Below are 25,671 nucleotides of genomic sequence, written 5' to 3' on the forward strand. Positions count from 1 at the left end.
CAAAGTGGATGAGTGTACCAGCAGTCAATTTGATTTCTATATACTCTTATCTGGTGGCATTCCTTTTGTATAGGTGTCTGTTTTTTTGAAGATTGCATTACCACTGAAATAATTAGATTGAAGTAAATTGATAAGTTGTTTCCCTGTTTCAGTTTCCTAGGCCAGAGATTTTCCTCAATCTTGGCATACCAGCCTCTATCTACAAGCAGTACATTTGAACTCAATCATAAAATTCATTGCATTCCTTTCTATTATAAACCAGGATAACCTTCATATTAAAGGTCAATTGGTATTATTTGGCCATTAACTGCACTGTACCCAAGCATCTTTCTTGACTATGAAAGCAATGAAATTCCTTTGTTTTTCATATCCTGAATTGTAAAATTCAGGACTGCCTACTACCACAAGCAGCCTCCCACCGGCCTGTACGCTCTCATAGAGAGGGGCTCCTCTGGGTGCCGTCAGCTAAACAATGTTGACTGGCGGCCCCCAGGGGGAGGGTCTTCTCTGTGGGGGCACCCACTATCTGGAATGAGCTCCCCCCAGAGATACGGAGGATCCCGAATCTGTGCACTTTCTGCCGTGCTCTTAAAACTCTCCTATTCCAGCAAGCCGGCCTGGCCTAATTTTCTCCCCTGTTTTAAAATTCTTTTAAATCGAAATTTTAATCTGTTTTAAATTATTGGGATTTTTTAATTGTCTCGGGCTAAATTATTTAATCTGGTTTTAATTATGTTTTTTAACTTTTGTATCTATGTATTTTATTTTGTGCCTGTTCACCTCCTTCGGGAGTCCTTCGGGAGTAGGGCGGTATATAAATCTAATAAAAATAAAATAAATAAATAAAACAGTACCGTCGGCTAATTTGAAACTACCCGATACCAGACCATTTCAGTTTATTGATGCCTAAGATTCAATGTGTAATCATGTCATCTTTCATTGTGTTGAGCTTCCCCATGTTCTCATTGTAATTTTGTCTTTGCAACTTTGATGGTCTTTTACTGTATGGCAACATCAACAAGCAGACATCCTCAGGGTTTTAATCTCGTCATGCCATTAGCGCCGTTACCTTAATGCTCCAAAAGATATTCAGCTTTTCCTCAATTGCATATTGGGCATGATCTGACCTGTGAGGCTCATCATCCAATCTCACTTTGTCAGTCACTTCATATTGTCCATTTAGTTATTTATTTTTGGTAGAAACCACTGCTTGTGCAAAGTGTGAGCTTTTGCCATTGTGACCCCTCTGCCTCCAGCTCCTTCCCATATGACTGCCCAATGCAACTGGGGCAGCTGGAGATGACCTTCATGCCTTGGGTGACTTCGTGGCATATATTGTCTTGGCACAGACTCGGGAACATTCCCACCACCAGTCCGATGAAGCAGCATAGCAGGATTTTGGTGTGTGTATTTGGGGAAGGGGGGGGCGCAGTTCAAACCCAGAACCCCCTCCTTTTATTCCCAGCACTTGATCTCCCTCTGTTTGAAACGGGCTCCATTAACACACAACCCCGTGGGCAGCAACAGTCTCTAGTAGTTCATGAGCTTACCAAGAAGCCCATCATCAAAATCACTTCTAAAGGGATCCCTGGAAGAAAATCTACTCGGAGGAAACTAAAAATCTACCTTCCACCGGCGTTGATCTACCCCCCGTGCAAAAGAAAGCTTTGCGCTTTCCATCGAAACCACGCCCTTCGGGACCATTGTCTCCACCCTCTGTACTTTCTCTACGCCGCTGACCTGGCTGAGCCGAGAAGGGCAAGAGTCGCTCGATCCGAATTTGCAGCGTCTCGGTAGGCCGCCGGAGAACGGCGGGCGTCGTAAGAGAGAGGCCCATTGCGAGCCGCTTGCGTGCATCTAAAGTATACTAGCAAGAAGAGGATCCCTACTTTACGGCTGTCTCAGTCAAAAGGGGGGCGGGAAGCTCCTTTTCTCCCCTCAACGGAACTGGCTTCCCCGAACGGGATTTGCTGGATGTAGGGTGAGAATTGCTGGCTGGATGTAGGGACGGGTTTGAGGTTTCTTCACGACGTTCAGCCTCCGCCCTCCCGCGCCTGAAAGGGCGTTGGAAAAATTCGTGTCCTTTGCCTCCCAAGCCAGCGAAGGTATTCCGGGCCGGTATGTCTCTTATTGAGGATGAAAAACGCGATTAATGATAGTCTCCTTGCTCTTGTAGAACTAAACTAAGTCTGAAATCCTCTGTGTTTGTGTGCCTGCGGCGCTGAAAAAAATGCCCTATGCTCAGTTGGTGAAATCCAAATTTTTTATTACCGGTTTTGTGGGCGTGGCAGGGGAAGGATACTGCAAAATCTCCATTCCCATCCCACTCCAGGGATACTGCAAAATCTCCATTCCCTCCCCACTCCTGGGGGAAGGATATTGCAAAATCTCCATTCCCACCCCACTCCAGGGATACTGAAATATCTCCATTCCCTCCCCACTCCTGGGGGAAGGATATTGCAAAATCTCCATTCCTTCCCCACTCCTGGGGGAAGGATATTGCAAAATCTCCATTCCTTCCCCACTCCTGGGGCCAGCCAGAGGTGGTATTTGCCGGTTCTCCGAACTGCTCAAAATTTCCGCTACCAGTTTTCCAGAACCTGTTAGAACCTGCTGGATTTCACCCTGCCTATGTTGGTCAACCCTGTGTCTTTCATTTTCTTGATGTACTGTAACTGCTGCCTTTGGGGTGGATCACAACTTGGGTGCTTGGCCACCAAGCCTGTATTTATGACAGTTGCATTGTCCTGGGGTCATGTGATCATCATTTACGACTTTTCCAGCCAGCGTTTGACAACATAGTCAATGCGGGGAGTTGGATTCGCTTAATGACCATGTGATTCGCTTAACAACCATAGCAAAAAAGTGGTAAAATTGGGCACAACTCACTTAACAACCATCTTGCTAGTTCCAGTTGTGGTCGTAAGTCAAGGACTACGTAGAGACATGATTGATATGGGTTTGACAGTTTAATCATTATGGCTGAACACAAGCATAATGCCCCAAAATTATTTCCTTGATCTATCAGAGTTGGATGAAGAAACAGAAACATAATTAGAAGTAGATTGAATGTTGCCCAAGAAGGGGATTAATTGGGATCATTCACTGAAGTTGACCAATATTGAAATTTCCTTACATATAGATGAGAGTATAAAGCAGGAAAATGGTGATGTAATGTCACCAGGTACTTGCACCAGATATTGGGACATGATTGATAACAATAACGTATTTTTATATGTTTTTTACAAAGTTTATTTTCATTTTTAAAAATACAATACTTTACATATATACATACAAGGTTATTGCAACTAACGTATACAAATATGCGCCTATACCACTAATACAATCCATTTCAATTCGCTCTCTTTTCTTTCACCCAATTATACCATGAATTCCAACATTTGTAATAATCAGAATCTTTTTGGTTCCTAAGTAATTTCGTTAACCGGTCTGCCTCTGCGCATTCTGTAATTTTCCAAATCAATTTACTTTGTCAACCTGCTACAAGGAAAATATTTATAAAATGGTCTATTGTTGGCATATTCCCCTGGCAAGAATCGCAAGAATGTTCCTGGGAGTTTCCCCAGCATGCTGGAAGTGTGGGAATGGTAGTGGGACGTACTACCACCAATGGTGGACGTGCCCCAAAGCAGGCAAATATTGATCCAAGGTTCGGAACTGGATAGTGGAAATTACAGGATATAATATAGAGCTGAAACCAGAGACTTTTATTAGGAATGAAACCAGACAAAATAACTAAGGAAAAATGGTACTTGATCCTCCACATCACTACTGCAGCTAGGATACTATACGCGCAAGAATGGAAAAACGAATTAATATTTTTTATGTGTTATAGACACTGTAATAGCTGTCTAATGTATCCTTTCGAAATCTGATGTCTAGAGATTATTCTGGTTGGTGGTAGAGGAGTTCTTTTCTGTCATATTTCATTTATATATGTTTGAACAAATCACTATCAATTATGAGTCACCACTTCATTAGTCACCACTAATTCAAAGAGTGTAGAGTTAAATAAAGAGACCTGCATTATGTTAATTATCCAGAGGTCTTCAGTTAGCAGATTGGAAAAATGGCTAAATTGGATACCGTAATTACCGGTTATACATATAAATATATAAATACGGTACTTTAATAATTTGCAAAGCTTTTAGTTTTGAAGTTGGAGAGAGAGAAATGGAGTATAGCATAAAGATGAATCGATAATCAACCATGTCTTTTATTATTTTGATACTTGTTACTAGGAAATTTTGGTGAAAGGAAACATTGAACCTGCTGAGCTTTCTGAAGACACCTGCAAAAACTGAAGTGGTTTGATTATCATGGAGAATTACAATGTACTAATGGAACTTGGAGAAGGATCATTTGGTAGAGTCCTCTTAGTTCAGCATAAAAGCACAAGACAGAAATATGCAATGAAAGAGATAAGACTTCCCAAGGTAACTACTTCTTTCCCTAACTCTAATCCCACTAGTTAGAGCATTGCAATACTTGTCAATTGGCTTTCAGGTGCAATTCAAAGTGTTTATTGTTATCCTTAAAACTGGTTCAGGATCAAGATATCTGTGGAACCACTATTCATTAATTATTCTTGTTGCTTGTCCAACAAGAATAACTTCCATCCAGGTACCTTTGCTTAAAGAATGCTACCTACAGGGATTATGGTAGCAAGTTAATCTAATAATTTCTGGTATAAGATTGTGCCCAAACCAAGCCCAGGATACCTAGAGATTATAATTATAATTTATGTCCCGGGAGTTCTCAGTTTCATTTGAAATGAAACCTTTATAATTACCTGATCCCCATTTAACAACTACCATTGCCTTCAGAGATTTGATTGATGATAAATAATAAGACAACTTTTGCATTACTGGTGCCCTGCCCTGGTGGCCTTGTTACCTCAAGAAATTGCTCTGCTCTCTGACTTTCTCTGTTCTGGTGGCAATATCTTGTTAAATAACATTTTCATTTGCTCTTTATCAAATTTTTGTTTAATTTTATATACCGATTGCTAAATGGAATGTTTGGGTCTTTGTGATTTTTTTCTTCTTGCTTGTATAAATTTATTTTGAAGGATGCTTATTTTTGTTTAAAAATATTATTTTACTATATTCATAAATATTAAGCCTTTGATACTTTGATGAGCAAAAGCAAGAAATACAATAAGGAAGGTATAAAACAATGAGTTATCTATTTTTACTTACAAGTAATATATTTTTAGTCTGTCTTCAATATAGAAAAGTCCTGGAATGAATCTATAATATTGGCTAAAATGAATCACCCAAATATTGTGATGTATGCAGACTCCTTTGAAGGTAAATATGTGCATTTTAATAATGTTACATATTATAATTACATTAATCAATTTGCTGAATTGCAAATGTCTTTTCATCTTCTTGATGTTTACTGTTTGTTACATTTCACTTGATTTAATACTAATGATTTTGAAAATTGTTTAAAAATTAGCTGATGGACATCTGCATATAGTGATGGAATATTGTGATGGTGGAGATCTCCTACAAAAGATTAAATTTCAGAAGGGGAAATTGTTTCCTGAAGATACAGTAAGAATTCAAATATATTCAAATTTTTATATAATTGAGACGGGAGACTTTGATGAATGTTGGGAGAGGTGTTAATAGGCTGTAGAGAAATAGTCTGTCCTTTATTAGCACCCCTTGATTTATTGTTGTAATCATAGCAGTAGACCAAAAATGTTTTTAAAGTGGAGCTAAATACAAAGAATATAAAGTACAAAGTAAAAGGGATAACCTTATCATGATTGTGCCGCTTATAGCCCAAAATCGGGAATTTGGTATCAGCTTTTCCAATTAACCATTATTAAATGGCATCAATTTTTGAGAGCCATGGATCCCTTTATCAGGTAAAATTTGTTAGTCTGGAAAGGTGCTCCAAATTCCTGAATTTTAGCTTCTGCAGATAAATACAGTTCTCTTTATACAGTGACACCAATATAGCAGATCAGGCAAAATTTATAATTTTTCATTTTGAAAAGTAAAATAATAATAATAATAATAATAATTTTATTTCTATACCGCCCTTCTCCCGAAGGACTCAGGATGGTGTACAGCCAATTTAAAAACACAAGACACAACAATGATTAAAATTTAAAATAATTAAATAGATTTGGCCGGTTTAAAACCCCAAAAATTTAAAATACCCCAATTTTAAAATCATTATGTTGATAGCCCGGCCTGGTGGAACAACAGGGTCTTCAATGCGCAACGAAACACCCGGAGGTCGGAGATCTTACGTATTTCCGGGGGCAGTTCATTCCACAGGGCTGGGGCTCCCACAGAGAAGGCCCTCCCCCTGGGTGTCGCCAGCCGACATAACTTGGCCGATGGCACCCTGAGGAGACCCTCTCTGTGGGAGCGAACTGGCCGGTGGGAAGCTATTGGTGGCAGAAGTCGGTCTCGAAGATACCCGGGTCCTATGCCATGGAGCACTTTAAAGGTGGTAACCAACACCTTGAATCGCACCCGGAAGACCACTGGGAGCCAGTGCAGCTCGTGCAGGAGGGGTGTTTAAAGAATAAATCACTTCAAAACTATATTTTCTTCTTTGTACATATTTTGCATGGCTGTATTTGTAAAAGATAAAGGACTGTTTTCATCCTTTAGAATCTGGAAATATACTTTACATCCTGTAGATCAGTGGCCCTCAACCTTTTGGGCACCAGGGACTGGTTCCACGGAGAGAGGTTTTTCCGTAGACTGGAGGGGGTGTGGTTTCATGTGCTGCCTGCATCCCATGGATGGAGGTTTGCTTGTTGCGTGAACTGGTTTCTGGCATGCCGTGGCCCGGTACCCGGTGGGGACCCTGCTGTAGATGGTATCAATATACACTTCTTTTGATTTCAGGTTTGAATAAGGGTTTAATTAAACCTTTTTAGATGCAGTAAAGTATCATTTCTATGGTGGAACATGTTTCAAGTAGCTCATATTAATCCAATATAAAATTTCTTTGAGACTAACCAGGTTCATATATAAACTAAGAATGAATTAGTAGTATTCACAATACTAATGCAGATTAACAGTAGAATATTTTGAAGTACTTGCTTGATTTCACATATTGTATCTAATTGTATGGCTATTGACCAATATTCTTTTACAGTTCAGTTCATTTTCATTTGCTGTATTTTGTCTCTCTCACAGATACTTAAATGGTTTGCGCAGATATGTTTGGGTGTAAATTATATTCATGAGAAACATATATTGCACAGAGACATCAAATCAAAGGTAATTGGAATCTCCTCAGTAGGTTTTACTATAAAATTACTACCAGGCATTTCCTGTTTAGAAAGCTGAGAACTATAAAACTATCTGTACTATAAATGTCAGTTTAGTATTACTTTAAATACATACAAATATTTATATGTATTCCTGTTTTTATGAAACCACTCACATACCAATAACAAAGTATGTTCCAAGGCAACTCTTTCATGCTCACTGGACTATCTTATTGACTTAACTTAAATAAAATATTACATTAATGGAAATAAATTGTAGTTTTCATACTGCATATCAAGGTACAAGCCTCTAATATCAGAGTGATCCATGCCCTATAAAATTCCAATTGGTGTAGTAGTGCAGAGAGCTGGTTACTTTCTCATAAATGAGTGTATTATTACTGGTTATATCCACTGTGGCAGATATTCTAAAATAGGCAACTATTCATTAAGCATGCTCCCTGAACATGGTCTCAAAATGCTAAATGTGCCCCCAGCCTCCAGAATGGCCTATCTGTCTTGTTTGAGTCCAAGCTCACAGTCAAATGGAAGTATGTGCTTTATCCAATGAGATAAGTATAGAGATTATTTGAAGTCCATTTGTGTCAGACTCATCATCTGAAATAAGGTAATTCTTTTAATGTGATTTACTAAGGGAAGTTTCCATTTAAGCTGAGTTGGGACATCGTGATTAATATTTGGATATAATAGTAGTAAGAGGAAGAAGAAAGCAAGGGCATCTTGGGTGCAATCCCAAAACATCTGGAGCCATTGACATTGACAAAATGAGTCAGTCAATTGCAAAAGGCAGCTTCACTTGGATCAGTTTCCATTCTGCAACAATATCTTCAGCATCAAACAACATAAACTGTCTAGCTGAGGGCCTTGGAAAGGACTCAATGGATGGATAAAAATGTCAGATCCAGGCTAAACATCTGATTGATTCATTCTGTATGATGAACCATAATAATGAAAAACATTAATTATAATTATTGATCCTTAATCTCTAGAACATGGAATTAAACATAGTATATACTATTAATAGGGTCATTAAATAGGGCTGATGCTGTAAATAGAAATGAAAATACACTGTATAGAGAATGAAATCCATCTTATTTCTGTTTCAAATATAGAATGTATTTCTCACACAAAATGGAAAAATAAAACTGGGAGACTTTGGATCTGCAGTTCTTCTTAAAAAGCAAGTATATGTCAAATTGTGTCTAGAAATTTGTTTTGACTTTTAAAAAAAATATCTAATAACTGGTTGCTGTTCGAATATTCATCCGTTCATCACTAACATTTATATTTGTTTTTGGACTAGCCCCATGGCATATGCTTGTTCATATGTAGGAACCCCTTACTATGTGCCTCCAGAAATTTGGGAGAATATGCCATACAACAATAAAAGGTAAGAATTAATCAAAGTCTATAAGAATCTTGATTTTAAAACTCTATAATATTGGAGAACTAATGGAAAAATTGTATATAGTGCTCACAATTTGAGAATATTACTCAATTTACAAACATGATTCAAAACTAAATATTTTATGCACTTGTGGCAAGGAATAACTGATAGAACTTAAAAAATAAATTTTCTTTAAAATATTTTTTAAATAATGTAAGTAGGGGGAATGTATTCCATGCAAAAGATAAACTTCATAAGGCAGGTTTTAATAACCTCAAATCTGGAGGGATCCTTATAGTATGTTAGAATTAGTGCCCTCCAAAATTTAGAAATGGTTATATATGTATCTTGCTTATGTGAAGTGGGATCTGACTCATTGGTGAAATTCAATTTTTTTTGCTACTGGCTTGGTGGGCGTGGGAGGGGAAGGATGCTGCAAAATCTCCATTCCTTCCCCACTCCTGTGGGAAGGATATTGCAAAATCTCCATTCGCACCTCATTCTGGGGCCAGCCAGAGGTGGCATTTGCCGGTTCTCCGAACTACTCAAAATTTCCGCTACTGGTTCTCCAGAACCTGCTGGATTTCACCCCTGGTCTGACTGCTCAAGAAAACATTCTTGGGTGGAGCAGACAGATCCTGTTGGACTGTCTGAGTTTTAATATGTTGTTTAAATTACTAAGTGCATGTTTACAGCCTATAAATAGGAACTCCTCTTTGGAGAAGCCATTTAGCAAGTTTGTTCTTTAATATTTTGAGTTTTTCTCTCCATCTATTAACCTTTGTTGTGTTACAACCTTTTAATTAGTGACCATAATAACAGGTTTGACTTGATTCCACCAAGTGACCATAATCAAGTGATCCTCTAAATAAGAGAATCAATCAATCAATCAATCAATCAATCAATCAATCAATCTAATAGCAACCTTCCTTTCCTACATTTAAGAGTCTAGGCTGCCAATAAAAGAATCCATAGCACAGGAGAAAACTACAGTAGAGTACAAAAACTCAAAGATTACTATTTGGAATGTTGGCTGCAAGATTAAAATTATACTTATTCATCCCACCCACCCCCCAAAAAATCACAGTCTCTCTCAGGAAGAACTCTGATTGAAAATAGTAGCATTAACAGTAAATCAAAGGAAACTGACGTTCTAGTAAGAAACGGAACAAGATAAGATTTTCTCTTCACCTGCCCCATGCTGTCCTTTAAATTAGCTCAATCTTGTTCTGTTGGCAGGATCAGGATTGAACTCATTTGTCATCGTGTCTAGTTGCATTTTAATTTCAACATATAACATGTTGATTTGCTATTGGAGAAAAACAGACATAACATTTTGGTAGGGTCCAAGAGCTATTTAACAATTTCCTTCTGTTTTCTGCTTCACAACGCTTTATCGTTTCTCTTCTAGTTTCTCCTCATTAGCGTTTAGAGGGGGGAAAGTTCAGCAACCCTGCTTCCTACAATTCTTTATTTTGTTATATTAAACTCCTGTTGTGATTACAACAATTAGGAAGAACTGCCTCACACTACAATACATGTTTTTGCAGTACCCGACATTCTATTTAACATGGCTATTTTTAATTCCTCATGCAGCACCTTGGGAACAAAAAAGAAAGAAAAAACCCACATAACTTATTTTTAGCAAATGTCATATTAACTGTGATCTTAAGCTAACATATTTAAATCTTGCTTTTCTAGTGATATTTGGTCTCTGGGCTGTGTTTTATATGAGCTGTGCACCTTAAAACATCCAGTGAGTATTTTTTTTAATGTTTTATTTCCAGGAAATGATGCAGTTCCTATGTGTGTGTACCCTCTCCCCAGTTAGCAATACTTTAATTTTGTAACACATACATACTAGAATGTGTATAGAACAACATAATATAGCTCAATTTAATGACACTAATAATTAGCCCTATAGGCCACATAGTAAACATGCAAGGAAATAAGTGAGATTGAAAAGCAAAAAATACAGAATATCATAAGTGTCAGGTTTCATGTCAGAGACAAAAACAAATCTTAACTCCCCAGAGACTAAATCCCACATTCAGAATGTTTCTGAGCAGAAATCTCATTGGTCTGAAACAGCTAGATTGTTTTTTTATTTTTGAGAAGAATGAAATCAAATAACAGAAAATATCTGCCAATTGCAGGAACAGCTTTTTAAACCCATGTGCTGCACAGGTCTGTAGTCCAAAAATTAGGACTCTCATTAATTTAAATATTAATTTCATTTAAAAATTAAGAATTCCTGGCTTTCTGGATACTCAAGGCTATGAAAGGCTTCTGGGTGATGTTGATACAATGGTTTGCCCAAGCTTAGGAATCACTGGTTTCTGTCACCCTGCCTTTATTCCTGACAATAGAATTCTTACTTCTGATGTATCATGCACTGTTAAATCATTCACATAAATTGTGCAAAGATGATATGAATGAATTTTTATAGAGTTTTTAATAAACTAAAAATGTTACTACTACTAAGCTGTATGTTTTTCCTGTATTTGTTAAATTTAGTTTCAGGCTAAGAGTTGGAAACATCTTATACTTAAGACATGTAAAGGATACTACAATCCACTTCCATCACACTATAGCTATGAACTTCACTATTTGATAAAGCAGATGTTCAAGATGAATCCCAAGTACCGTCCATCAGCTAGTACAATTCTTGCAAGAAAGTGCCTGGCAAAATGTATTGGACAATCTTCATTTCCAGAGGTAATAGCATACAAATGAATATTGCATTTGGGTCAGAAATAGGAATGGTGCTTCATGTCTCATGTGGGCACACTTGCTGTACCTAGTGACGGCTCTTTAGAAAGGTACAGCTTTTCATTGGCAGAAACAGTTGCCACAGTCATTCCCAAAAATGTGAGTTAAGGAAGCACTGTCTTTGTATGATTTCCTCTCTCCAAGTTTCTTCCCCAAAGGTATCACATGGGCATATCAAGGCATGCCCAAATTACCCATTCCACTGCAAAATGAACCAGCTGTAGTTTCCATGAAGTCTCCAAGAACAGTCCCACATGGATTGCATTACATTAGTCTAACTGTGAGGTGACTTGTATATGGGTTACTGTTTGAAGAGCCTCCCAATCTAGAAACAAGCATATCTGATGCACTGGTTGTAGTTGGGCTGAGGCCCTGTTCGCCACAGCTACCACCTGATCTTTGTGCAGGAACTGTGAGTTAACTCCAGATTGGACAGCAGTCTTAAATGGGGAAGTGCAACTCAATCCCAATCTAAAAATAAAAAGTCTTCAGATTTGGGAGGAGGGGGGCAAAAATCCACAGCCATTTTGTTTTTGCAATCTTGAGCATGTCTGTGTCTCTACATCTGGACCCACACAGTCTTCAGATATAGGACATTGATGGCAGCACTTGGCCTGCCCAAGATCAAGGTGAACAATTGGTGTCATCCACATATTGATGATAGCAGCCCCCAAACTAACAGATGACCTCTCCCAGGGTTTTCCTATAGAAGTTAATAGGCGAGAGTGTATCAAGCTTTGAGGCATCCTACAGATAAGGGGCTCATTCTGAGACTTCTCCCACTTGCTTACACTGACTGGAATTGACCACCAAGAAAGAAAACCATTATGATGTGCTGCCCATAATTCCCAAACCATGTAGCTGATGCAGAACTGTGATTGAGGATATTGAAAGCCACTGAGAAATCACGAGGATGGACATACCACCATTCCAGCGTCATCAGATGCCATCAGCAATGTGACTAATGCCATCTCCATACTGAATCCACCCTAAAACTAGGCTGTTTCTGTAACCCATCTCTCCTGCCTCCACACACACACCCCGCCCCCCAGCAAGATCATAGCATCTTAAACTGGACTGGTGGGTAACTATTCACCATTGTAATCACCACAGGATAATCCTGAATATGGACTTTTATGTTCAATCAGTCTTTGCCTTTCTCCAACAGTACTTCTGGCACGTCCTTTCCTTAAACCAAATCATTCTTTTTTACAGTGAATGTCACTTGGCATTCGAGATCAAGACTCTTTTGTGTTTGACAGCATACAGTTTAATTACTAAATAGTTGGTATTCAGAAATGTGTTTAATTTTTTTCCCTGATAAAAAAGGGATGTATTTAAATGACTTTTTCCAACAGAACATATTTTTCTTTCCTGATTTTCCTGAGAGTAGATATTTTTTCCCCTTGTCTTATTCATATGCAGCTTTTACACCTGCTCAAGAGTTTTAAGGATCGTCCTGAGCAAATATAGTGACCATATATGGAGTGAACATAAGAGCATAGGAACGTCCTTTTATGTAAATGGATGCTTACTCATATAATATTGAGTATAGTATGACTTTCAACTTTATTTAGGTTGTTCAGTTAATAATGATATCTTAATCTTAAGAAGGAGGATGGTACGTATGCAGGAAGCAAGAATTCAGAAACAGAAGTCATATCCAAGAACTTCAGTGAAATGGAATTGAAGAAAACAAGTGTGGATCAAAAAGGTATATTCAGAAATGATCTGTTTGGAGACCATGGTCTGAGATTAGTTTTCATAAGGTTGTGTGGCTTACACCACCAGTGTAGATGATTAAAGCTTTTCTGACAATGCAGTCCTAGGAATGCTTATCAAAATTCGGCATGACTTGCTTCTGAGTAGGATTGCACTTTCAAACAATAAAGAAGATTGGTATGTATATCATAGTGGAGATTTTTTCAAACACCTTTTCCTCAAGGTTCCAAATACAGTCTTTGCTTATGAATTAAGGCGAATATATGTGTCCCAGGATGATGTTGCAGAATCCAGTTTGGGTTCCAGACCCAGATTTTCCAACTTCTGCTAGAGAGAAGTTCCCTGAGGATGGGCTCGAGCACTAATCTGAAAGCTCGGAAGACTAAAACTCTGGTCCCACTGACTGACCCAGATTGGATCCTGCAATAGTCTTTACTTTCTTATATTTGAATGTTTAAAACTTTTTTCATTACGGAAGGGTTATAGAAGATAAAATCTGGATTGTGTGAGCCAAAGATTACTCAACAGGAATTTCTTCTTTACTTCCTGAAGATATCTGTGCTTTTCCAATATATTCTTGAAAGTCTGAATCATTTAGTACAGATAAGAACAACTTCAACAATATTAGGGTTGGGTTAGGGATGTCTTGGATGCCATCACAAATTGTCAGGCTGATACTTTTGGCTCCTTTTTGTGCTTTAGATTTTAAAGGCAGAAATGGGAGAGGGAGACAGTGCTATCATTATCATTATGCCTAAAATTACACACAAAATTTGGCCATTTTGTTTCTAGTTGATGGCAAGATACTGGATCCTGGTCCACAAATAGGATGCTGGAGGTACCTCTGCCTTAGAAGTAGGTTGATAGGAAATAAGGATTAATATGAAAAAAAAATCACTGTTCTTTCTGCAAAATCATTCTTTTTCAAGGGTTTAACCACATTTCAGCCATAGAAAATACTGTATTGATTATTGGAGTTAGTGAATATTTGAGGATTCTACCAAATTTTCCTAAAACATTTCTTTTAAAAGATTTTCCCAAATACTGTATTGTTTTTTTCCCAGAACTTCATAGACAAAAATGGGAAAAAGGAAGATGCAGTACAGTGATCAAAATTTTAGAAAATGCACCTTTACTTTCTTCCAGTATTGCAACCAAGGAGGACACAGGTAAGATAATATGCATCTTTATTTGCATATTTTATATTATATGCCATTAGAGATACTTGCTCTACTGGAATTGCCATTTTTGGCGTGTATATTTTTTATGTCAGTGTGCAGCATGTGGAAAAAGAAATTGGTTCTACAAACCAATTTGGGTAAAAAATCCTAAATCTACAAATTATTAAAAAAGCTGGGACAAAAGGATACTGTTTTAAGGGTGTGAGGGGAAACCAGAGGGAGAAAAGAGTTCTGTTTGATTAATTAGATAATTCTGCATTTAGGTTGTCCAGAATGTTTTATTAATTTATCTGGAAACAGTTTTTGCCCCGATCTGGGAGAATGATGCCAGACATCAGAGTGGTGGGAATGGTACTAGAAATTGACTCCAGAAAACCATGTCAGTTTTAAATTGATGCTGTCTTCCCAAATCTAGGTGGGTTTATGATTTGCTTGCTTTAGTGTCATTTCTTTCCAACTTCTCTGCTGCTTTTGGCATCTTTTTGGGAGGGCAGAAACTAAGAGTAGGGTAGAGATGGTAATTCCCGAAGACTTCAGAAAGATTGGGTTTGTTCTAAACTGAGGTTGATGGTTGCTATCCCTTTTTGGTGATATATACTGTGGATAGTAGATAGGGGAGACCCAGGTCATTCTCTGTGTGTAAAAATCTTGAATTGGGCTTCACTGAGAGATGTGTTACAAGCAAGATCTTAATGATTATTTAGATTGACTATCTCACCACAGACCATAAGTAGTCTCTTGGCGGTTCAACACTAAGCATTAAAAGGGGAGTCTGCTTGAACAACGTACATTATCCAAGAGCCCATTAATGCTTTTCAAACATTTGTGATTGAAAGCAAATAGTAAGAAAACATCATTACACACAGTAGTTGTACATTTATAACTGCAGTTTCAACATCTATGCCATAGAGCTGCATCATACGTTGATTTATTTCATTTTGGGTTTTTTGGAGGAGGGGTCAGATTGGAGTGACATATACAGTCCTCAGATTTTCTCTGCTCAAAATCTTTCTGTGTGATATACTGATACTTACTTAATTTTAAAGATGCTAAAGCATATGATTTAGAACAATGAATTTAGGATAGTGAATTAAGTGTGCCCGTAATGGGTAAGTTACACTGTACGTTTTTCAAAAAATAAGCATGCTACAAAGCTATACCTTGGCATGGGTTCATTAAACATATAATAGCTAAATAAATTGAATGTAGTTCTGCTTGTCCACCACCAAAATGGGAAGTACTGGTTAAAAAAAAGTGTTTCATTTTTTGTGGTCTTAAATTTATTTATGGTATGTAGTGTTACAACATTCTTTTTGGAAGGTTTCTGGCAATAATTTAAGGTGTTTATTTTAAGTTCTATAGTTTGAGATAGAAAAAAGGATAATTTCTCTAGTAATATTGTATTTCTGTTCCTTTAATTAGGTGGCTGTGTGAGAAAATGTGATGAAAATGTCAAACGTAAACAGTGGAATAAGGAACCTTCACAGACTTTGATGAATATTCTTCACAATGCTGATGTTAACTTAGCTTTTAAGACATACACTATCTACAAAGCAGGTAAATCTTTTTTTCTCATCATAGTGAGAAGTTCACTTCAAAGTTCTTAGAATGGGATCATGGATAGGTGCTTTTAGTATATGATGTTCATGGTTTGGAGATTGGGAAGGTCTTAAAAAAAAGGAAATTAGAGTTTCTGAAGCTTCAGTGAACCAGGATAGCTGCTGCGGGTTCTGGCTTTGAATTCTCAATGGCACTTTCAGTGGGAAGGTGAAACCATCTTTTGAAATTTCAGCTGAATTAGTAACTGGTCTTACAACTGCAGTGGATGCTATTCTCCAAAATGGCAAATAGAGGTTATAGTGGTGGAAAAGCAGCAAAAGTGGTGGAAACAGTGAATGTGGCCACAGTGGAGCAGTAGGAGAGCCACCTATCAGCTATTCCTGAATGCCCAGAGATTCGCTGTTAGGTAGTTTGTCAATTATAGCAGAGCTGCAGAAGGCCACTCTCTTGGCTGCAGCAACGATGATCAATCTTTTCCCTGCTGTTTCAGAATGAACTGGTCTACTTGCTCTTACTACCTTCTGAGGTTTTTAGGATAAGATGTGATCAAACCTTGGTGCTGAGTCTCAGTGGGAGCTAGAGTTAGCTGGTGGCTTTAGTATGGTTTGCAGAAGGGGTGGTATTCACTTACCTTCGCTACCGGTTCGCAAATGTGAGTGTGCATGCGCAGAGTGTCAAAAATGTGGATAAATGGGATGTGAAATCTGAACCAGTTTACTACCGGTTCGCTGGCTGCGCATGCACAGTACGCACCACGCACCAAATGTGAGGTGCGCGCACGCAGTGCACGCCAAAAGAAGGCATGCAGTAAGTAGAACAGCGCGCGGAGGAGGTGGGGTGATCAGCTGTGGCACACAATCTTTTTTTTTTTACTTTTAAAAGCATTGCTTTTTTTAAAAAAGCGTCGCGCTCCTCAGCTGTGATTGTCAGAGGCTTTTTTTTACCTTTTAAAAGCATTTGTTTTACAAGAGGTTGTAGAAAAAATGCTTTTAAAAGTAAAAAAAAAGCCTCTGATGATCGCGCAGCTCAGCTGGGCGTGGGCGGGTAGGGATTTTTGCTATCGGTTCTCCGAACCACCCGCCACCATCGCTACCGGATCGGGTGATCCAGTCTGAGCTGGGAGCATTTCACCTCTGTAAATGGGACATGATTACATCCGGGCAGGTGGGCAGAGCCTCCCGCAGCCACCGCTACCGATTCAAACTAGATAGATAGAACCGGCTGAATACCACCACCGGTTTGCAGGCAATGGGGATTATAGATGCTCTGGATGGGAGATGTAAAGAGTGGGTGGGAGAGGGTTACCTTAGCTATAGAGTGCTTGTTTGGTTGTTTCTTTTAATGAGGTCATTGATTTCTCCTGATGAGAATAGAGAATCAAATTGGTGGTGGATGAGGAGACAGTGGGAATTTGCAGGTTGTGCTTAAGTGCTATGTGAAAAAAATAAGGAACAAGACACAGATTTATTGATTTTCTTACTGATTTTTAAAATATCGGAATAGAAGTAACCACTGAATATTTGCACTGATTTTTAAATATCAAAGCCTCAGATGACCTACTGAGAGGACCACTTACAGGAGAGAACAACGCATCTGATGAACCAGATGGTGAAACTTTTATGGAGGATGCAGAGAGACTTGAACCTAGATCAGATGAAGAGGACACGTATGTTGAAATACAGTTTGAAAAACTAATTGTTGGAATTCTTTTCTATTCTACTTCAATGTAAACATGTCTCATAAAAAATCCAATTGTAACTTCATGCCATTTTTCAACTATGGGTTGAAAAATCCCAGAGTTTTATTTTTAGATCAGATCCCCCCCAATTCTATCTCTCCCCCTTTTGCCCCCCAATTCCGTTTCGATCAGCAGAAGTCTTGTCCCTCAATGTGATACATTCCTAATTTGGTTTAGGAGCAGGTATACTATAACAAGTAATATGTGGAACAAATTCTGAATCTTATGATATATGAATTTCATTATAATCTCATGGAATTATAGTCTCTCTTAAAACATGAAAAATTGGAAGTCTTCATGAGTGATCTGTCATACCGTGTATTAAGCTCTCACCGGAGCATGACATTTGAACTCAGTCTGCCTTTTATGTAAGAACATAGTGGTTGTTACAAATTTACTGTTCTATATTTTTAAGGAGCCCACTAGCACAGAAAAGTATCTAATTTATACCTTGTAGTCTTTGTCTACAAAAGAAATATTGAAGATTATTTCTAATCATAAAGCTTATGTGTGACCAATGAAAGTTCTCAAAAAAGCAGATAGGCAAAATTAAACAGAACATAAATATATAAATATTTGTTTTAGACATTCAAAACTTTCCCCAGAGAAAAATAATCTCTGTTTTTCAAGCACATACTATATATGCATTTTGACTGTAATGGATAACAGAATAGATTGTACAGAAGAATTTTAGAATTTATAGAATAATTTTAATAGTAAAGATACCGCCTAGAAATCCTGAGGGTTTCTAATCAGAAAATATGTGTATTTAGTAGTTATGGATTTGTTTAAATGATAATCTCCCTTTCCTCTCTTAATTGTTCTTTATATTTTCATAGGGATTTTGAAGCAGAAGATGATCCAGACTGGATTTCTGAATTGCAAAAGATGATCAAACCAATGGAACTGAAGAAAGAAGTACAAATAGATAATCCAGTATCAGTGTAAAAACATTGCTGAACCATTTCAGAAACTAGGAGCAACAAACTAATTGACACATGATTTCAGATATATTTCTTTGAGAAAGCAAATTTAATTTGGGTTATTTTTGTTGTAAAAAAGGTATAGCAATTACGTTCTTCTTAAAGATATTAAAATGAGCATTTTTTACACAGAATTCTTTACTCAGTATAGAAATATTCTGTCAAAATTGGAAATATGTCAAAATCAGAAGTGTACCATATTAGAGGGCAGACTAGAATTAGCACAATCTGAGATATAGAGAGCAAGATATGTTTTGCAATTGTTAATAAACCTGCTCATTTCAATTCTTCCTCATTTCCAAAATGATATCTTCTTGAATCTTGTCTTTCATTACTATGATTTCAGGAGCCATGTCTTTCATCTATTTCTGCTTCTTATTCATCAGTTATATAAACTTAATTCATTGAATGCAGTTAGGGAATTGGTGCTTGGAGAGCAATATTTATCCTAAACAGGAAACCCAAGGACTTGGCCAGTTGGTCCTCAGCAGGATAGATGTTAGCAGCATAATCACCAAACAACCCTGCCATTACAGTGGTGTCCTATCAGGATTTTTGCCAAGGAATCTAGTTATCCCTTCATGCCAGCTAATTGAAAGAAATTTCTGAGCGGCTCAAGCATGCGACACATAAAAGATTCAGTATAAATGATTTTACAGGTGACCCCAAAATCTGAATCTCCATTATCTTGCATATGAAAGTACATATGTTTATTGAAATTTTGGACTGAAGTGTACTGGTTGTTATCTGCTAAATAGATGTCAATGAAAAGGACACAGCTAAAAATCTCTTTTTGGGGGGCGGGGTGCTTTCATGTATCAAATTAAATATTTAACAAAAATACATATTTTTTTATACAGGATATTATACTTTAGGGATTATATTCTTTTTATATTAATTGAAATTCTAAACTAGTAAAACTTCAATAAATATTACAGCTTTTGAAAAATGTTTTGCTTCAAGAGGTTCCCACCCCGAGAATACCTACTGAGATGTTAAAAGAAATACATTCTGATGAAATTTTTTAAGTGTCTCCCAGCTTTGATGACTTCCAGATGTGAAGGTGCTTGGCAAGCAGAGCATCCACTAGAATTCTGCCAGCTGAAGTTCACACAGAGTTTGAAATGAGACCTTCAGTTATCTGGGAATAAATTCATACTGAACCAATCGAATTTTTAGTAGATATTCACCTTGTAGCTTGGCTAAAGCAACAATCTACCCTGTGCATTTTAAAATTCTTGTTCTGTGTGGTTATTACGAAATTATGAAGTAATTGGAAATGTGGGGGAGATCAGCACGAGGCAAACTAGAGATACTATTTTTTACAAACGTATCCTTCAGCCTGATACTACTGGTAGTTCTTTTCGATTGCTATATATATATAATAGAACCATGCTAAATTTAGAGGGATGATGGGAGCTGTAGTTTTAACACACTGAAAGGCGTCAGATTGCGGAAGGCTGCAGAAACCGATCCATGACCCGGACAATAGGGCGGGGTGTAAAGAAAACGCCTCCGCGGGCGCTGAAGAAGCTGCTGCTTCCACCGTCTGTGGAACTTAAGGTAATTTAGGCGGTATAAGTGATATTTTTGGTTCTGGAGGATTCTTCCTTTTCCCCGTTTCTCAAGGGCGCAGGAAAGTATCCCGCCGGCAGGTGAATGACGGAGAAAATAAGAACTGCGGAGCGCGAGCAGGCAGGGAATCTGCGCGCGCGTCGGTTCTGTTTCCTTGGCAACGGAGAAGCGGAAATGCTGAGAAATTCCCCGCCTCCCCGCGGGGGAAAAAGGATCCCTTGAGCTTCGCTCTTAATGGGGTTGTCAGCACAAACTGACGTAGGTTTACTCAGAAGCAAACCTCAACAGATAACTGGGGCTTACTCCTGAGTAAAGTGTGTGGAAAGTTGTGTAGCCTGCATCCATTTGTAAGGCGCCTCAAGAGAATTGATTAGTAATTTATCAGTCTGCTAGAACCGCCACTCACCTCGAATTCACACCTGCATTGATGGGCGGATTGCTAGGATCCTCACTTCGAGGGAAAATAGATCAAGGGACCCACTTTCTAGAGATATTCTGACTCTGCTTGGAAAGGAATCAGGAACAATTTAAATAATCAGTCAAAGGTCTTGTTATGATCTGTTATACAGTATGTTTGCCTGTAGCTTTTCTTCTGTCATGGGACTTGCATGCGGATCCTAAACTGTCTTCTATCTGGATCCATTTGGATCTAACCAGGGATCTGTTTAGTAGGTCAGACAGCTGCCTTTTCCAACCTGATGCCATCAGATTAATTAGCAGATTAATTAATTTGCCAGCAGATTAATTAATTTGATGGCACCAGATCAGACAGCTGCCTTTTCCAACCTGGTGCCATCAGATTAATTCTTCTATCATCATCTCCTCCTCCTCCTCTAGAAGAACATCTCTAGGATACAAGATTGGGAAAGGCTGACTTAGAATAAGCCATAGGCTACAAACAGAGTGATTTTTACGTATAACACACTTTCATCCTCTAAATCCAAGAATTCTGTTATTTCATGCTGCTGCTTCTTCTTGTGCCATGTCCGTCATTGGATGTTGGTAATCATGTTGGCAATCCTATTTTTATCAACAGCCATATGAAAAAGTGCTGCTGAGTTTTGTCCAGACCAGTCCCTTAGATTTTGAAGCCATGATGTTCTTATTTCATATGTTATTTCATGCACATTTCATAATTCATCTGAAATGATTATTTTCCTAGTTTTGTGACTGCTTCACTTAAAAGGATAGAGATACTGCTCTTTCAGTTGTGAGTATCTGACCAAGAAAAATAACTATTAAAATTTAAAAAAGAAAAAAAATTACAATGAAAAATTAAAGGTTACAGTTTGAAGAAAAGTTTGATGTTTAAATATTAAGTACTACATTCTTTTTATTTTTGATGTTTCTCCAAAACTCAGAATCATGGATAATTATGTAATAATTAAAATGATTGGAGAAGGAGCATTTGGCAAAATATTCTTAGCCAGAAAAAAAGAGGATAATCAACAGTGTGTTATCAAGGAGATCAATTTAACTAAGGTAATATCTTTTATAATAGTTTTATCTAGCATGTTAATATTTGGTCCAAGATGAAGATGGCTATCGGATAGAAAGATCTGTCTAATAGCAACAACAGTATCATTAGCAATATTTTAGACAGCTTAGAATTTGTTTGAATATTTGACATAGAATTACGGTTAAGTTCTGAAGAAGTATTTTTAATGTCTTTGCAGGACTGAAAGTAAGTTTGTTTTATCTGTGAGTGCTTGTGATAATGAATTCAGTGTGTTATTTAGTCCAAATGCTATTGCTGTTTCTGAGGTTCCATAACAATTTAAAGTTCTTAAAATATTATATGTAGCCCTTTAAGGAAGTAGTCCATTTCTTAAAGGATGTTGAAAGAAAGTGATGAAATGTGTTATAGTAACTTTTTAGTAACTTTTAATTGTGAAATGATGTTAATATAAAAAAATCAGTTCACATTAATTCCCAAGCAACAAGAACCTTTACTGGAAATATAAGATTTGTTCAGAGGGAAAATTACACTAAGCAGCGTTCAGAATTCTTTAAATATCTTTGTGGTATTCCTGTAAAGTCACATAAATAATAACAACTTGTGTTGCATTCTTTTTAAATAAATAAAGATGCCAAGGAAGGAAAAAGAATCATCTCAAAAAGAAGCAACTCTTTTAGCCAAGATGAAGCATCCCAATATTGTAGCTTTCTACGCTTCTCTTCAAGGTATCATTTTGATCTATAGTTACAGGTAGTCCTCGATTTACAGCAGTTCATTTAGTGACCATTCTAAGTTACAAGGGCACTAAAATGTCTTATGACAGTTTTTCCCATGATCATGTGATCAAAATTCAAACTCTTAGCAACTCTCACTTATGACAGTTGCAATTTATGATGGGGTCACCTTTTGTGACCATCTGACAAGCAAAGTCAATGGGGAAGCCAGATTCATTTAACAACCATGTTCCTAACTTAATAACTGCCGTGATTCTCTTAACAAATGTGGCAAGAAAAGTTGTAAAATGGGGCAAAATTCACAAATATCTCACTTAGCAACAGAAATTTTGGGCTCAGTTGTGGTCATAAGTCGAGGACCTGTATTTTGGCTAACTCTTAGAATAGAGCAACAATAAATAGCTCCTTCTAAAATTTCATCTTTTGAAAGGCACACAAGTACTTTCTGCCCAAAACTTTAAAAAACAGGTTTTGGAGATTGTTTCTTTCAGTTTATATATGTATGTATGAATTTCCTTTTGTTTTCCTGTGGGGACTGATGTGATATTCATGATCATTGTTAAGATTGCTTGGTTGGATTTCAGCTCACCTTGGTGAACTATTTAACTATTAGTTTTATAACCTATAAACCAATAAAGAGTCATATGAGTTCAGTGGGGTAGAGTAATATGTTGTTTTGCTTCTAGTTACCTAATGCCATGTATGTTTACATGAACAGTGTTGAGGAGATGAGTATGGTATCTACCTGCAAAAGGAAACATTAAAGTGCTCCTTATTACATTAAATACAGAATATTAGCAGATGTCATTTTTAACTTTGGGGAAGAGGCATTTAGCCAATTTAGCTGGAGGTCAAGAAGCACATCACAGAGCAGTTCTGTTGACTAAGTAACAGTCCAAAGTCCTCTCCGGATCTCTCACTTAATAGTTAGGATCTGAGTTTCTTTTTGATCAATATATTTGAAACCTTGGGGAAATACTAAACAGCTATAGCTCTGAAAATATATGCGTGTGAGCATGTATATTACAGAATCAAAGTTGCATGCCTCAAATGCAAAATATGCTGTTAGTATTAGCAGCAGGCTTTTCCTTCATATCCTCCCTGTGAGCTTTTCAGTTGCATCATCATCCACGATGGGACACAAAATACTAGACAAGGTGGACTTTTGATCTAATCCAGCAGGATTCTCGCTTTGTTTTATATTGTATTCTTTTTTTAAATGACTCAAAACCTAAGTTATTATGTTTTTAGAGAAAAATAACTTGTATATTATGATGGAATATTGCGATGGAGGTGACCTAATGAAGAGAATAAATATGCAATATGGAGTGCTGTTTGATGAGGATAAGGTAAGTTTGTAATTTGAGGAATATTTTCACTTTACTTATATTCCCTTCACTGTTCATCACACCAAAGTATTCAAAGTGGAGATCCTGGCTTATATTGTGTTTTATTTATTTTTTGTTACCATGTAATAATGCTTTAATAAGATAGAATTCCACATAAGTATTTACCTGAAAGGAAAATAAACCAAAATTTAGGACAGATTCACAATTAATAGAAGATGATTATACAAATACAGTAGATAAAAACCTTGGGCAATGCTGGGTATTTCTAAGGTAAGCTCCAAGGTTGCATACTTCAAACATGTGTTTCATTTGTAATAAAATAATGCTGATGAAAGGGTAAGGCAGCCTGGCCAACCAGATGCTCTCCAGTAGGATTACCAGCTCCATCTGAAACCAATTCTGAGTAGCCAAGATCACTTTACAGGAAGAACATGTGATGGTATCAAGATTAGAAGTGTCTTCACATGTGCTATCTCTAATGTGATTTATAATATCATGTTTTGTACAAAAGAATTAATGGATTTAAGGCAAGACTCAAAGCCAGGATAAACTAATATAGCAGCATTTTAGTCTCTAGGAACAAACTTCAAAATGGCCAGCTTGGAAAAACAAAACAATACCACTGAGTGAGAGGTTGCTTAAAATCTTTTGATGTATGCAAGTTTAGCAATCTCAAAAGTTCTGAACAATAAAAACACACTCTCTTTCTCTACATACACATACACACAGAGAGAATATGTTCTAACTTTGAGATCTGAACAACTCTGTGACCTATTTTGTCATACTTCTGAATGTATATATTTAAAATAATGAACTGTTTTTTCATCCCCGAGACTGTATTCTTGAAGAAATTTTAATAACTGTGTTGTATGAAATATTGATATTTTATCTTTATATTTAGATCTTGGGTTGGTTTGTGCAAATTGCCTTAGGCCTGAAACATATACATGACAGGAAGATTCTGCACAGAGACATAAAAACACAGGTAATTTTGGGAGATAATTTTAGCCTCATCATTGAAACATAAAACACACATCCAGTTTTAATTATGGTATATTTTGTTCACAGAACATTTTTCTTAGCAGAAATGGAATAACAGCAAAACTGGGAGATTTTGGGATTGCAAGGATGCTGAACAAGTAAGCATATTTTTATGGACAATGTTATTCCCTTAGTATTAAGTCAAAAATAGATGAGTTTATTTTGCTTTAAAATTCCAGTGAACAGGGCATAGAATTGGTCAGACTTTAACTTTGCAAAATGTCTTAGCTTTATTGAAAAGAAGTGCAGTAAAATTTGGGATTTCATCTATGAGTTCCTTCTGCTCCCTTTGTATATGAGAAAAGAAAGTAGAAACAGTGCATTTTCCAAAAGTGGTTTTCCTGTACATTTGAAATTGGGAAACTCTTTAATATGCTCTAAACCAGAATTTGAAATCATGGTTTGAATCTGTTTTTTTTTTTAATTGATATTTGTAAATTAGACCTTGCTATCTCAGATAATCATGGATTAACATATAGGGCATTCTAAATAATGGACATTTTTGTAATTTCTCTAGATAGCTTCAGTAATTACATTATTTTCAAAGAAAAAAATACTTTTTTTGTTTGCTATTTTCTTTAGCACGATGGAATTTGCTAGTACCTGTGTAGGAACGCCATATTACCTATCACCTGAAATCTGTGAGAATAAACCATATAATAATAAAACGTAAGTTTCAGAACATACCTCTATGTTCTTGAAGGTCTTCTTGAATTGAAAAAAAGCAATAAATATAAGCAATAACATTGCAAGCTGTCTTTGCCTTCAGACTTTTGAAAAGTTCTCTATAGAATCTACTCTTAAAATATCAGCTTTCTGGTGAAGCACACATTAATTTTATGCAGTTCTAAAATGTCCTATTTGGCCTTAATAGCTGCT

The 25,671-nt window shown here is 37.0% G+C and overlaps 2 protein-coding genes across 8 annotated transcripts in view; both read left to right on the forward strand.

Annotated features, from left to right (window-relative positions):
* The first annotated feature begins 1,353 nt into the window (after positions 1-1,353).
* On the forward strand, positions 1,354-18,924 carry NEK3 (NIMA related kinase 3). 3 transcript variants are annotated; one of them, XM_034432225.2, is made up of 14 exons: positions 1,354-2,118; positions 4,263-4,457; positions 5,240-5,333; positions 5,485-5,582; positions 7,197-7,280; positions 8,404-8,471; positions 8,595-8,681; positions 10,380-10,434; positions 11,196-11,396; positions 13,062-13,164; positions 14,237-14,341; positions 15,776-15,910; positions 17,459-17,579; positions 18,491-18,924. In XM_034432225.2, the coding sequence occupies exons 2-14, from the start codon at positions 4,341-4,343 to the stop codon at positions 18,597-18,599; spliced, it is 1,377 nt and encodes a 458-aa protein (XP_034288116.2). In that variant the 5' UTR covers positions 1,354-2,118; positions 4,263-4,340; the 3' UTR covers positions 18,600-18,924. The 3 variants fall into 3 exon arrangements, with proteins under 3 accessions (XP_034288116.2, XP_034288117.2, XP_034288118.2); XM_034432226.2 differs by having other exon boundaries at positions 1,703-2,105; XM_034432227.2 differs by having other exon boundaries at positions 1,703-1,981.
* Positions 18,925-20,081: 1,157 nt separating this feature from the next.
* Positions 20,082-25,671, forward strand: part of NEK5 (NIMA related kinase 5) — a 33,666-nt gene continuing 28,076 nt past the window's right edge. For 4 of the 5 annotated variants that reach the window (XM_060689309.2, XM_034432212.3, XM_060689310.2 and 1 more), the window contains exons 1-7: positions 20,352-20,754; positions 21,571-21,691; positions 22,297-22,393; positions 23,654-23,751; positions 24,653-24,736; positions 24,820-24,890; positions 25,375-25,461. In XM_060689309.2, the coding sequence (XP_060545292.2) occupies positions 21,575-21,691; positions 22,297-22,393; positions 23,654-23,751; positions 24,653-24,736; positions 24,820-24,890; positions 25,375-25,461 (554 nt within the window). In that variant the 5' untranslated portion in view covers positions 20,352-20,754; positions 21,571-21,574. Of the gene's footprint in view, positions 20,198-20,351; positions 20,755-21,570; positions 21,692-22,296; positions 22,394-23,653; positions 23,752-24,652; positions 24,737-24,819; positions 24,891-25,374; positions 25,462-25,671 lie in introns of those variants that run through there. The other variant, XM_034432213.3, reaches the window with a different exon arrangement.

Source organism: Pantherophis guttatus, chromosome 1 (genome assembly GCF_059756535.1).
Source record: "Pantherophis guttatus breed Tessera chromosome 1, ASM5975653v1, whole genome shotgun sequence".
NCBI lineage: Eukaryota > Metazoa > Chordata > Lepidosauria > Squamata > Colubridae > Pantherophis > Pantherophis guttatus.

Coding starts and splice junctions, on each gene's coding strand:
- NEK3 (XM_034432225.2), top strand. CDS start 4,341: ATGGAGAATTACAATGTACTAATGGAACTTGGAGAAGGATCATTTGGT. Junction 8,682..10,379: donor ATGCCATACAACAATAAAAG/GTAAGAATTAAT, acceptor TTGCTTTTCTAG/TGATATTTGGTCTCTGGGCT. Junction 13,165..14,236: donor AACAAGTGTGGATCAAAAAG/GTATATTCAGAA, acceptor TTTTTTTCCCAG/AACTTCATAGACAAAAATGG.